The sequence below is a fragment of the Coenobita brevimanus genome, chromosome 94 (genome assembly GCF_032717465.1).
Source record: "Coenobita brevimanus isolate Jiangsu-jjx chromosome 94, ASM3271746v2, whole genome shotgun sequence".
In the NCBI taxonomy this organism is placed as follows: Eukaryota; Metazoa; Arthropoda; class Malacostraca; order Decapoda; family Coenobitidae; genus Coenobita; species Coenobita brevimanus.
In genome coordinates, this window is record NC_137047.1 from 21094981 (window position 1) to 21109522 (window position 14542).

Here is a 14542-nt window from a genome sequence, read left to right on the forward strand (position 1 = left end):
TTGGACAAACCCATCTTGAACGTGAGGGTACTGTTTATAATACCGGTACTACAGTACATGAAACTGAACACCTGCTGCCTTCCCATTCTTCAGCTAGATCACAGCAATATTCATATTACTACTACTGCTACTATTACTTCTACTGTTACTACTATTATGTAATGCTATACCCTACACCATACAACAAAATCACACTATCTAACATTCACATAAATGAGAAAAAAACACAGCATCTCATGTGTGATAAACCTATGGTCGACCCATGTGGAAGTAGTCAGTTACATCTGTTGTTTGTCTAACACTACTATTCATTCAAATATGCCTGAGCTCACTCACTACATTTTTATGCCATGTAACTTAGACATTTCAACAGACATTTTTCATGAAAGTTTTGTACTCACCAATCCATTTATGGTACTTCTGAACAAGGGTACAATCACAGTTTTTTTCAACTCCACTAAAGCAATTCAACCTATTAAACATGCCTTCTGATACAGTCTCCACACACTTCAATTAATTCACCCCACTACATTTTAAAATTTCTACATACACCTTATAAACACCTAATACCCTTCATTTCAACCTTTTTGCTATCTTATTCAAATCTGCCAATGATGTGTTCTTGGGCATCACATTCCTTCTTTGTAAATCAATGAATGCAATCATGTAAACCTTTCCCATTCAACAGGTTTTTAAAGTACCTTTCCATCTTTTACTTCTCTCTTTGTAATAATTCTTCCATTTCAATCCCTCATATTTTCACATTTTACCAAACTCATTTCCATACAACTCTTTCCATCTTCCAATTCTGAGTGGGGTTCAAACCCATTTTCCTTCTGAACACTTCATTGTCTTACTCTTTCTTTATTCACCCATAAATTCTTTTAAATGAACTCTTGGATCACCATGCTTCTGAATGTCCAATTCTCTTATTTCCATATCCCACTCTGTTGCTCCTCTCACTTGTTAGTGAAGAATGACATAAGGAACACTGATGACAGTGCTTGTACAGTGAGGTGGGTTACTGTCAAGGACTAGCTAAATGATAAAATCAAGCCCAAGCAAACTCACCAGGAGTGGATGTTGCTCATAGGAAGAGAGAGTGTTGGTCAGGTGATGAAGAAGGCTCAGAATTTCCTCTAACTTGGCTTCGTCAGTCTTGGGCTCACCATCACCAAGCCCCTGGGTATTACATATGCAACTAAAGTCAGTAAACAGGATAATACTACAGAATGATCTCCATAACTCATGCAGTTGTAACAAAGTTCATGAACAGTGAATTACCATTTAAACCTTCCACTTCATCTTCCATTTTCATTCATAATCGTAAGCTGAATCATATGATTACAATAATTAATGCTTTAGATCAGTCTGTAGCAATACTGTACACTGATGTAATTCTACTGCATTAACAGATAGCACTACATGGCATCTGAAGGAAAAGAGATTATGGTTATGCCATCCATCCAGCCACCTTATAGTCCTGTACTGTCCCACCTGAAATGCAGGTGCCTACAGCTAGGCTATATAGTATACAGCACAGACGACCAGTCATTTATCCCAGAACAGCATCAAGTGAATGACAATCCACAGCTAACCCTTGAACCTGAACCCTTATGAGTCACATATGGCTGGAGCACCTTAACCACTTCATTCAATTCTGTACTATACGGCAGGGTGTTCGCAGCAATAACAGTATCTGAATGTGTCCATGATATGGGTGGTTGCCAAAATATGTAGTACTTATTGAAATATAGCCATTTGGAATTTACCCCTGGGGGTAGGGGGGTTTCAAGAATACTCCCCCAGTATCCCTGCTTGTCGTACGAGGCGACTAAAAGGGTTGGTGGTGGGTTAGTGCCCCACCCCGTAAAAAGAACTAACTAAAAAAGCAAACAAAGCGCCTCGGACCCGGACGGACCATACATTGACGACTAAGGAATGGACAGAGGACATTCTTAGGGTGGGAACATGGAATGTGAGAGGAGTGAATGATGAAGTGAAAGAGAGAGAGAGATTGTCCAGGTGCTTGAGGATGCAAAAGTGGATATATGTGGATTGGCTGAAACTAAATGGAAAGGTGAAAGGGAGAGAGAATGGGAATATGGTGTAGGTATATGTGCGGGAGTCAGTGAGAATGAGAGGGCAAGAGAGGGAGTATGTCTGATGATAGGCAAGAAGTGGAAGGAAAATATAAGAGAGTATGGAACAGTGGGTGCAAGGATTGTATGGGTGAGGATGAAAGTAGGTATACAAGCATGGGCGATTGTATGTGTGTATGCTCCAACAGAGGATCGAGTGGCAAGAGTGAAAGATGAGTTTTGGGCGAGAGTAGAAGCATGTATGGACAAGTCTGAGAGGAGCGAGAGAGTGCTGTTGATTGGAGACATGAATGGCAAAGTTGGGAATGTACGAGTGGATGGAGTGGTTGGTTAGTGGGGTGTGCCAGTTGAAGTAGATGGGAATGGTAGTGCTTTGGTGGACATCTGTGATTGTAAGGGGTTGGCAATAGCCAACATATACTTTCGTCATAAGATGATCCACCGGTATACATGGAGAGTGATGAGGAGGATGGATGGTGAACTTGTTGAACGAAAGGCAATGATAGACTACGTGTGTGTGGATGAGAGAATGAGAAGTCAAGTGTTGGATGCAAGAGTGTGGAGAGAGTGGGGGAATGGAGTCTCGGACCATCACTTAGTGATGGCCAAGGTGAAGATGCAAAGAAAGTGGTTGAGGAGGCGAAGGGGAAGACAGGAGGAAGCAGCTCCTGTGAGAAGAGTGGAGAAATTGCAAGATAGTGAGAAAATGACAGAGTATAAGAGCATAGTGGAAGAAAGATTGGGAAGGTATGAGCTAGAGCAGATGGAAGGGGTGGAAGACGTATGTAAGATATTCACGGAAGAGATAGGCGCAGCGTGTGAGGCGGTTTGTGGAGTGAGGAGGAGATGCAAGGGTGTGCAAGGGACAGCATGGTGGAATGATGAGGTGAAACGAGCTGTGGAACAAAAGAAGAAGGCATATGGTGAATGGTTGGTGAGTAGAGGTAGGGGAGAAGATGAGAGAGAGAAGAGAGAGGTATATGTGAGCAGGAGAGTAAGAAGAAAGTGGATGAAGAGTTTGGGAGGAATCTGAGTGTGAAATGGAGGGAGAGTAAGAAATTGTTTTGGAAGGAGGTAAAGAAAGTAAGGCAGTGTGAAAGCGGAAATAATAGGGGAGTGAAAGATAGGAATAATAGATTGTTGGTGGAGAAGAGAGAGAAATTGAGGAGATGGAAGGAGCACTTTGAGGATTTGTTGAACGCAGAGAGTGAGAGCAGTGTGAGTATAAGTGGTCGGGGAATAGCTGGGAGAAGAAGAGATGAGAGGAGGGAGGAAGAGATCAGTAGGGTGGAAGTAGTGGAAGCGATGAAGAAGATTAAGCTGGGAAAGGCCTCAGGAATTGATGGAGTGTGTGGTGAAATGCTTAGGTATGGGGGTGAGATTGTTGTGGAGTGGATATGGAAGTTGTGTAGATTGGCTTGGGAAGAGGGAAGGGTTCCAGAGGACTGGAAATCAGGTATAATTGTTCCTCTGTACAAAGGAAAAGGGGAGAGAGAAGTATGTGGTAACCATAGGGGTATTTGCCTTCTTAGTGTGACTGGTAAAATATATGGTAGAATACTCATTGATAGGGTTAGGCATATGACAGAGGAGCTAGTTGGAGAAGAACAAGGGGGATTTAGGAAGAGAAAAGGATGTGTAGATCAGATATTTGTTCTAACATGTTTAGTGAAGAAGTATCTAGAGAAGGGAAAGAAAGTGTATGCTGCCTTCATGGACTTGGAGAAAGCTTATGACAGAATAGATAGGCAAGGTATGTGGAAGGTATCAAGAATATATGGAGTGGAGGGGAAATTGTTGAGTGCTGTAAAGATTATGTACGAGGGAGCTAGGGCTGCGGTGCGAGTGGATGGTAAGCTGAGTGAGTTCTTTGATCTCAATGTGGGACTGAAACAGGGGTGTGTGATGTCTCCATGGCTGTTTAATATATATATGAATGGGGTTGTAAAGGAGGTGCAGGGTAGGGCAGTGGATGTGGGGGTGGCCCTAATGAATGAGGGTGTGATTTGGAAGCTTCCGGTGTTGCTGTTTGCTGATAATACAGTATTGTTGAGTGAAGATGAATGGGAGTTGCAAGGTTTGGTGTAGGAGGAGGAAGCTGAAAGTTAATGTAAACAAAAGTAAAGTTATGGTGTTTGAGAGGAATGAAGTCACAGAGTGTGCAGTGAGGTTGGATGGTGAGGATATGGAGAATGTGAGTGCATTCAAGTACTTGGGTAGTGTGATGAGTAAGGATGGAACTTTGGGGGATGAAGTACGTGAAAGGGTACAGCAGGGAAGGAAGGTTGTTGGTACACTGAAAGCAGTGATGAGAAATAGGGAGGTGAGTATGGAACTTAAGAAGTCACTGCATGATAGTATTGTGATCCCTACCCTGACGTATGGAAGCGAGGCGTGGACCTTGCAAGAGGGGAACAAGTCAAGAGTGAGAGCAGCGGAAATGAGTTACTTGAGAGGAGCATGTGGAGTGACATGGAGGGACAGGTTGACCAATGAAGAAGTGAAGGAGCGTTGTGGGGTAGATGTGGATGTGGTTGAGAAGATTAGAAGAAATACACTGAGGTTGTTTGGACATGTGGAGAGAATGGAGAATGAAAGACTGGCTAAGAGGGTGTATGTAGGTGAGGTGGAGGGAGGGAGAGGGAGGGGTAGACCGAGGATGAGGTGGAGGGATGGAGTTGAGAGGTATATGAGGGAGGGGGGGGTTAGCTGGGGGGAGGGTAGTCAAATGGTGGGTGACAGAGTGACTTGGAGGCGTTTTGTCTGCGGCCACCCTTTGCGGGATTAGGGCGTCGGGCTATAGATAGATAGATAGAATTTATTCACTACTCTATTTAAAGGAAAATATTTATAAAGTAATCTCTTGATATGCCAAACCCTCATTTATCGAATTTCCGTTTTAACGACCACCTTGAGCCCGCCAAATGTTATGTTCATTTAATGAATTTAGTTTGGTAAAAGAATGGACGTGCGGGAAACACCGACCAGCATGGCATCCCTACACACACACACACACACCACACAAACACATCCACTACTGCACATCCTGCAGAATGCTGCATCAGTCTCTAGGTGACCAGCATTGAGAAAGGAACCATAAATAGAGCATTTGATGAGAAAATGAGCCATTTAGACCCAGGTGTATGTTCTTGTACATGACTGTATGGCCAAATGAAGCTCTATATTTAATGATCTTTGCTCGGTGAAAGCCAAGACTCCTGGGATATTACCAAACACATGGTGTTTGGCTTTAACAAACTATTGGTTTTAATGTCATGGGTCTGGTACCAATTAGTTTATTATATAGCGGTGTATTGTAATCAGTTTCTTTATAGTTATTTTTGTTGGAAATGCTAAGGTAAGTGGTGGGTGGAGGCGCTCACCATCCACTCACTTGATGTAGTGCTGCTCTCAGGTGTCGGCCCTTTCCTCTCCTCCATCCTTCTTTTCTTTCATCCTCTTGTCTTTCTTTCCTTCAGTCTTTTCTCATCCTTCTGCCTACAGATAACTTTACACTCCCTCTTCTGTCTTTCTTTCCTTCATTCTTTCCTCTTCCTTCTATCTATGGGTGACTCTACACTGAGTGACAAGCCAAATGGTTTTCTGTACACCAGGAAACCATTTACTATTGTGGGCAGTAACCATATAACCAAATTTTGGTTTAGTGGGTAATTACAGCACTCCAATTGGATTGAGCCAGTGAAGGTTTATATCCAAAGGGTGGTTGGGGTTTATTGCTCACGTAATACCACTCAGGGATGAGTGAGGCTGGTGACTCTCATCTTAAATGTCAGGACCAACTGCCTAGACCCAGGCTCCTATGCTCCTCCTGGGGCAACATAGGACTGGATGATGGATTGATGAATGGAAATGCTAAAGTTTGGTGCTTAGTGAATAAGACTGTCTGCATACTTCAAAATGCTATAACTAACTGTGGACAGTACAGTACAAGGTATGTTATGATAATTATGTAAATTTATAGTCAATTATATACTGTACACCAATGGGGCAACTGCACCAACACTGTATGGGGTATATGCGATCATGATATTAACCCCTAAAAGACAGGCATTGGAATGTTTTAACATATGCTCAGGACGTGCATAACTGGTGGGTGCGATATGGTCGGAAGTTTGTTGGTGGTTGTTGTGGGGGTTGGAGGGGAGGTGGGGTGTGTGGGGTGGTGTGAGGGGGTTGGCTGGGTGGTTGGGGGAGGTGAGGTGTGTGGAGGGTAGGGTGGAGGTGGGGGAGGGATGGGTGAGGTTGGGAAGTGGGGGTTGGGGAGGGGGTTGGAGGGGTGGATAGAGGGTGGGGGTGGTATGGGGGTGGGAGTGGTGGTTGGGGTTGGAAAGGTGGGGTGGTTTGGGGGTGGGTGTGTGGGGGATGAGGAAGAGGGGAGTAGAATGTTAGGGGTGGTGGAGATAATGGATGGGCAATAGGGGGTGGGGGTGGTGAGGGATTGTAGGGGTGTGGGGTGTGGTTGGGGGGTTGGGTTGTGGGGAGTGGTTGCAGGGATGGGGGGTTACATGGGGTATGGGTGGTGGGTGGTGGGGGGTTGGAGGTGTTGGGATGGTGAGGGTTAGGGGTGGTAGGTGGCAGTGGGGGTGTTGGGGGAGCAGTAGAGGGAGTTGAAGGGCTGTGAGGGTTTGGAGGTTGGGGTGGGTGCAGTGTGGGGGTGGCAGGGGGGGGTCTGGGTGGTGGGGTAGGGGTGGAGAGGGTGCGGGTGGTGTGTATGTGCGGTGGTAGAGGGGTGCAATGGGTTGGCGGGATGTTGGGGGGGGGGGGTGACCGCAAATGCAGACACCCGTCTTTTAGGAGTTAATGTATGTAATGGTGATTATAATTGCTGTGAACCTCTCTCACACACTGAAAACAACTAGCCAATGTGTTTTTTTATTTACAGGTAAATTCAAGTGGTAACCAATGAGACTGAGTGGACAAAATCTGACTGCAGGATGGAAAAGGGTGATTATGTCCTAGCGCACTATCCAGGTAAAGGCAATGGCAATGACTCTCATTATACAGGTACATTTCAGAACTTGACTGAGCCAAAAAACACTGCACAAGATGTTTGCATTTTCATACAACAGAATCATAGAAAATGCAGCATAGGTTTCTGACTTTCATGAAGCCTGAGGTCCCAAACACTGACATCATATCTACAGAGTAGACTGCTACAAAATTAAAGAAACCTGAGATTGTAAACGAGACGCTTATAAAAGATAATCTTTTGTACCAAGGATCTCACTGTACCAGTGTGCAGAATTTTGTACTCTTTGATGCTGTAAATACATTTTCATTTGATTTAACACTGCTTCTGTCTATGTTACATGATTTACATATGTTTTGCAAAGTTCTGTTCTTAGTACTGTATGATTTTCTACTATCACACAATATTCTGTTCTCAGCAGTGTTTAATGATTCCTTGATGGTTTAAATACCACTGGCAAAAGGCATTTATGTATGAAAATAATTTTAATTTTTTTATGGGACCAGCGTGATTGCCCTAAAGCATGGGGAACTTTATGCCATCATAATTTCTCATATATCAGTGATGTTATTACTGTACTTTGTGCAGCAACTCTGCTTTCACAGAATAATTTTTCAGCATATACTTATAACATGCAGCAAAAAACTGAAGGAAATAACCCCTGTAGTTTCCATTACAGTTAAAAAAAAAAAAAAAAAAAAAAAAAAAAAAGAGCATGATCTCCAACTCTGAATGGTGTGGTAGTTTCTTTCTATACTGGCTACCCAACGGATGATCTGATGCAGCTTAGGGAATGGGTGTGTCTAACCCCAAGATATAAAAGTCTTTCATAAGTTGAATAAATTCATATGATGGCAGCAAGAATAAATTAAACACAACTTCCTTGAACTGACAGATTTAAGTTGCCTGGCAACCAGACATCAATTTATTAATTATATACCACCCACTGTAATAAATTATTTCCTGGAGTACATGATGCCACTTGGCTTGTCACTCAGTGTTGAGCCACTGGTACAGTAAGTATCATGACATCAAGGGTTTGTGGACAGTAGTGCTATACACAATGAATGACAGCCAATGGTTTCTTGTACTCATTCATTCATTCTTCTAATCCTGTGTTACCCCATAAGCGCTGAGGCCTGGGGCTAGGCAAGTTGGTCCCGCCATTTATGATGAGAGTGACCAGCATGACTCATCCCTGAGTGGCATTACATGAGCAATAAATCCCAACCTCCCCTTGGATATAAACCTACACCGGTTCAATCTGCTTGGAGTGCCTTAATTACCCACTAAAACACCAGGCGCCATAATTTGGTTATATGGTTACCACCCAGCATAGTAAATGGTTTCCCAGTGTACAGGAAACCATTTGGTTTGTCACTTAGCGTAGAGTCACCCGTAGACAGAAGGATGAGGAAAGAATGGAGGAAAGAATGAAGGAAAGAATGAAAGAAGAGGAAAGAAGGAAGGAAGAGAGGAAACGGCAGTCACCCAAGAGCAGCACAACATCGAGTGAGTGGATGGTGAGTGCCCCCACCTACCACTAAAGGAAAAAATACTACACTGGATGGTAACCATATACCCAATACAAAATGTAACCATACCTTACATTAATGTTAATTTACATGCCACTGTAAAATGATATACTGTAGGCAAAATCTTCCTTAATGCTTTAAAAAAAATTATTGGATGGCATTACCAATCAGTTTGCAAAATTCAAAACTCCATGCCCTAGGAAGGTAATGTAAAGATAAAATTCATGTATCAAATGTTTAACATATAACTAGGCTATATCACCCAAAAACAGCAAAGCACACACAAAAGAAAATCTGAAAATAATTAGGCCTTTGTACATGAGCTGAACAGAAATATACTACATTCGTTAAGCAATCTGAAAATTTAAAGCAGAAATAGCATATGTGTAAAATCATGATAATAAGTCAGAAAGTCCAAAGATTTTCATTCAAACAGTGGTGTCTGGGAACTCCCAGTACTTGGAATAACTGCCTATTTTTTCAAGAGATGAAATGTACAATGCTAAAAAGTAACATTAAATCAGCTCCTGTGTTCTAAAACAGTTTTGTACTTCAGTCCTGTAAATGAAAATGTTTTAGTTACAATTAAAAAAAATCCTGATATGAAACTTTATGACAAACAGTACTGTACCCATACTTTCACTCAATGACATGTAGGTAAAATGCATGGAATTACCATAATATCAGATATTAGTTTACACGAAGTGGTAGGTGGCGACCATCATCCACTCACTTGATGTAGTGCTGCCTGCTTCTTCCCTAGCCTTTATCATTCTTTTTTTCTGTGCCTGCCCTCCTGTCTTCTGATTTTTTCCATCTTTCCTGTCACTTCTTATTGCTTTTCTTTCCTTTACAGGTGGCTTTACATCGAGTGACAAGCCAAATGGTTTCCTGTAAGCCAAGAAACCATTTACAATGCTGGGTGGTAACCATATAACCAAACCATACATGCTCCCTACGTGTCAGCAAGTGCGTTGGTGGGGGGTTAGTGCCCCTCCCTGTAAAACATATAACTCAAAGTCAAATGGCCACCCCTTATGGGATTATGGCATCTGGCAACAGATAGACAGATAGTTTACTTGAACATTCATTTAATTGTTACCCCGAGAAGAATGCAAACAAAACACTCAACATATAAATGTGATTTATCATCAAACATATATGATATCTCAGTACTGATTAAATAAGCATGTTTTTTCTTCCATCTTTGGCACCTACATACACATAAGAGGAAGGTGGGAAACAAATGTGTCTAAGTCTTGCAAGATGGAATGCCATAAAGCATGGAGAGCAAATTGTTCAGTTCAGAGGCAAGCCATCATCACATAAACAGGATTAACATTCAATTAAGAATACAGTACTGTGATTTCACAAATACAGTACCCTCGCGTCTAGTACAGTATTTTTGTAAGACAGTACTGTACTACCGTACTGGACTAAATCTGTACTGGACAAGCAACAGACCTTATGGGAAAATTGAATAATGTCAGACAAGCCTTGAAAAAGTCCCCCCAAAATTCAACTTAACTACATTTTGACACAACTAAGATTTTCCCAACCTTTAAGGTGAGTGGTGATTGGCTTGAGGAGGAAGAGGGAGGGGTTTCTGAGGCTGTAGGAGGTCCTACTGACCCCCTGGAGGAGGGCCTTCAGGATCCTGAGGAGGCCTCTCTGCCTCAACCTTCCTCATAAATCCCTCATAGTCACACACTGACACATTGTTGTCTTCATCATCAGGGGGAAGTGCAATACTGCAATTTGGCTGGCACACATCATGAGTCACAAGGAAGGTGTACTGGACTGGCGTGGCAGTACTAGGGAAACGTTCCTCGGTGCTGGCCATCTTCCCACAAGCACACAGGTAGTAGTACTGGATGCAGCACATCAGTACTCGAGAAGAACTCCTTGGATTTGGCCCACTTTGTGCGACCAATCCATACTAGCCCAACAAATCCGTACTACAGTAATAAATTATTTAATTTTTTTGTCGACCATACTGGACGAGAATAGTACTGGACAAACACATACTGGACGCAAGGGTACCGTACTAACCATCCACAAATGTATGACAATCAATGATAAAAGTGCCTCAGTCGGGAACATCTCAATGCTTTAATTACTGCCACTACTCAACATTAATTACTGTACTGTCTTTATCATCAAAATAAAAACAGTACAGTACTTCAAATAGGGTTTACACAATGGAGAAAAATTTCACGATGTTGGCATTGGAAATCTGTTAACTGATTTTTGGTAAAATAGGCTGAAACTGTCAGTACCTGGCAACTATGCTGCCACACTATCTATGACTTGGGAAATCTGTAAAAGCTATCTTAAACTAAAATACTATATATATATATATATATATATATATATATATATACACACACCTTTCAGTTCATTTTTCATTTTTTTTTAACAGAAAAGAAGAAGAAAAAACAAATGAATAAGAAAAAAAATAATACATACACCAGATTACTGGGGTCTTCCAATCATAAAAAATCAGTAACAGTTTGACCTGAACAGCTGTAGGTTGAAGTTCAGGGGGAAACAACTCTGGGAAAGCAAGCTCCAAAGAGATGCAGTTTGGGGAATAAGAGATTTCTGATAGGCGGAAGTTCTGCAATATGGCAGTGTGACATTCCAGTCGTGAGCACTACCAGATGCCCCTGTACTACAGGGGAAGGCATTGAGAGGTGGCACAATGGATGCAACTTCGTCTAAGCATTTGCCATAAAAGTATCCGTAAAATAATGCATGGGAGGCAACATTCCTTCTTACCTGCAGGGAAGGTAGTTTATTTGTAACAGCAAGGTTATCAATAATTCTAATAACTTTGTTCTGAAATTTGTCTAGTTGTTTTAATGCAACCTCTCCACATCTATTCCACAAGAGTGAGCAATATTCCAGTCAAGGGCACACATGGTTTAGGCTACAAACAATAGCTAACTGCTTGGCAGTGAAGAAGCTACGAACTCTGTACAATATTCCAAGTTTCTTTGAGGGGGTTTTAGCAAGTAATCTGACATGAAAGGTCCAGGTGAGGGCACTGTTAAGTAAAACACCGAGAATTTCAATACTTTTGGAGACAGGAATACTAGTAGCACTGAAGGTAATACAGGAATCAGGCAATATCTGCCTATTAGTAAACTGTATAATTTGGTTTTACTTGCATTAAATGAGACAAGGTTATTTTGTCCCTATTCAGTGAACCTTGATAAGTCCTCATATATGGAGATGGCTGTACTGAGTTGTGAGTTAGATACAGGTATTAAACTTTGTGAATGGGTATTTAAGTGTGAATGAATGTGAAGTGCTGAGTCATCTGCATATGAATGGATGGGATTACAGGTGACAGATAAGAGATCATTAATATGAATTAGGAATAGGGTTGGAGCCAGAACTGACCCTTGTGGCACGCCAGCATTAACTGAGTGGAAATTGGAATATACTTCATCTACTTTTACTCTCATCTTTCTGTTGCTGAGATATGAGGAAATCAGAGGAACAAAAGACGTTAGTCCATCGCAAGGGAGTCTGGATAGCAGGGAATGGTGCTACACTCCGTCAAAAGCTCTAGAAATATCAAGGGCTACTGCATGAGTTTCTCCATGTTGGTCAGTTTATTGATGGATGGTGTGAATCAGGGAACTGAGTACATCAATGGTGGATCTTTCGTGGCGAAAACCATACTGTCTATCATTAACTGAGTTGATGGATTCAAGATGTTTAACTATGTGCTTAGTGATTACAATTTCAAGTACTTCACCAAGAGAAGATGTGATAGCTATTTGTCTATAATCTGAGGTGTCAGAACTTCCTTTCTTTGGAATTGGGTGGATATTGATTTCTTTCCAAGAATTTGGGAATGATGAAATACAGTATGTATGTATTGTCTAAATAATTTAGCTAAAACAGAAGCAAGTTCTGGAGAGCACTTTTTTAAAACAATTGGAGGAATTCCATCTGGACCTGGAGCTTTGTTGGTTGTAAACTGTCTAGGATACACTATACATATCTAGTCTGTATTTAAGTGATGCAATTTTGGGAGAGTCAAGTTCTAGTACTGGGATAGTCAGGCTGACTTCCTCTAACATAGAATTTCTGGCAAATGTACTGGCAAGGATATTCGTTTTACCATCTGAAGATTTTTGTGGGGGAATGGGTGATGACTTGTTAAAGTTATTATTGAAAGAAATGAGAGTTGACCAGAATATGCTATTGTCAATAGGATTGTTTAGTAGTTTGGATGCTTGGTTGTGAAGAGAATTTTATTTAGCAAGATTTATTACTGTTTTTGCATGGTTTCTGGCATTTCAAAATTGACTCAGTGATTCAGATGTTTATTATTTTGAGCAAGACTTATATGCTAATGACTTTTGGACCACTGCTCCAGCACAACTACTATCAAACCATTTTGGGAAGTCTGATCTTTTGGTGAACTGTTCACTTTTTTGGTATGAACAATTCCATACCAGCTTGTATTAAGTCATTAATGTGGGACTGGGTAGAATTGATGTCACTACAGAAGAATGACTGCGATGGAATGTCAGCATCATCATAATCATCCTCATCATCATCATCATCTGGACCTCCTTTCCCATACAAAGGCAAGGTGAGCAGTAGCAATGTCCAGACAGCCCAACTTTGCCCAATCCAATGGGCCATGCTTCCATTCACTCATCATTCAAGCCCCCGGAATCCTGGTTCCATCGGATACGCCAAAAACATTCACCACACTCAGCAGCTTCACACAAACGTATCCGACTGAGTCAATCTGGACGCTGCCATGTTAAAAAGGGGTGCCAAGATCCCTGATCATGCACTTCTCCTCACAACATTCATCTAGCCAGCTATATCTCTTGTCAGTTCCCTAGCCTCAATGACTTCCAAATCTCTCGTCTTCACACACTCATCCACCATATCTCTCCACCTTCTCCTACCTCGCCTCCTCCCTCCTTCAAATTTACTCAGATATACCTTTTTCACCACTCAATTGTTATCCATTCTCTCCACCTGACCATACCATCTCAGTACACTCTCTTCGATTCTGGTGTCCACCGACTTCTTCACCCCACATCTTTCAAAGATCACATTATTTTGTATCCTATCCACCCTCTGAACTCCACATACATTCCTCAGCAGTCCCATCTCCACTGCTCTTACTCTTGACTTCTCATTTTCATGCCACACCATAGTCTCACATCCATACGTTAAAGTTGGCACTAACACTCCCTCATGTAATCCTCATGCAGTTGCAACACTCAAGACTCTGTTCCTCATCAAGGCCTTCATTGCACCAGCTACTTTTCTTCCTTGTGTCACTCTACTTTCCACTTCTTTTGCACATTTTCCTCTCTTTTCTATCACTGTACCCAGGTATTTGAACTCTCTCTCACCAATTCCAGTTTCTCTCCATTCACTGTAACATCACACTGGGAGTCACCTTCTCTCTCAATAACCATCACTCTACTCTTTTCAACATTTACTCTCAAGGCACGACGCTCACAGACACCTGCAAAACTCTGCACTAGCCTACCATGTTCTTGTCCGGTACTTGCAAACAGTACTGCATCATCAGCAAACAACAAGTTTGAGATATTTCATCCATCACAATTCATTACCAGCGCCATCCCTCTCTCCATTACTTGTGTTTTTACTTCTCTCATCGCCCCATCCATATGTATATAATGAACAACCATGGGGACATCACACAACCCTGTCGCACGCCCACACCGATCGTGAACCATTCACTTAGCTACCAATTAACTCTTACACATGCTTCGCTACCATCATAAAAACTCTTGACAGCATCTAGCAACTTACCATCTACACAGTACACGCGAAAAACTTTTCACAATCCCTTTCTGTCTACTTTGTCGTGTTTTTCCAGATCCATGAATGCCTTCAACACC

General features: G+C 41.9%; 1 protein-coding gene across 1 annotated transcript in view; it reads right to left on the minus strand.

The window, feature by feature from the left end:
- Nucleotides 1–14542, minus strand: part of LOC145412850 (uncharacterized) — a 104843-nt gene that overhangs the window by 66160 nt on the left and 24141 nt on the right. Inside the window, exon 4 of the mRNA XM_080282650.1 lies at nt 1072–1182. Coding sequence (XP_080138776.1) covers nt 1072–1182 — 111 coding nt within the window. The remainder of the gene's footprint in view (nt 1–1071; nt 1183–14542) is intronic.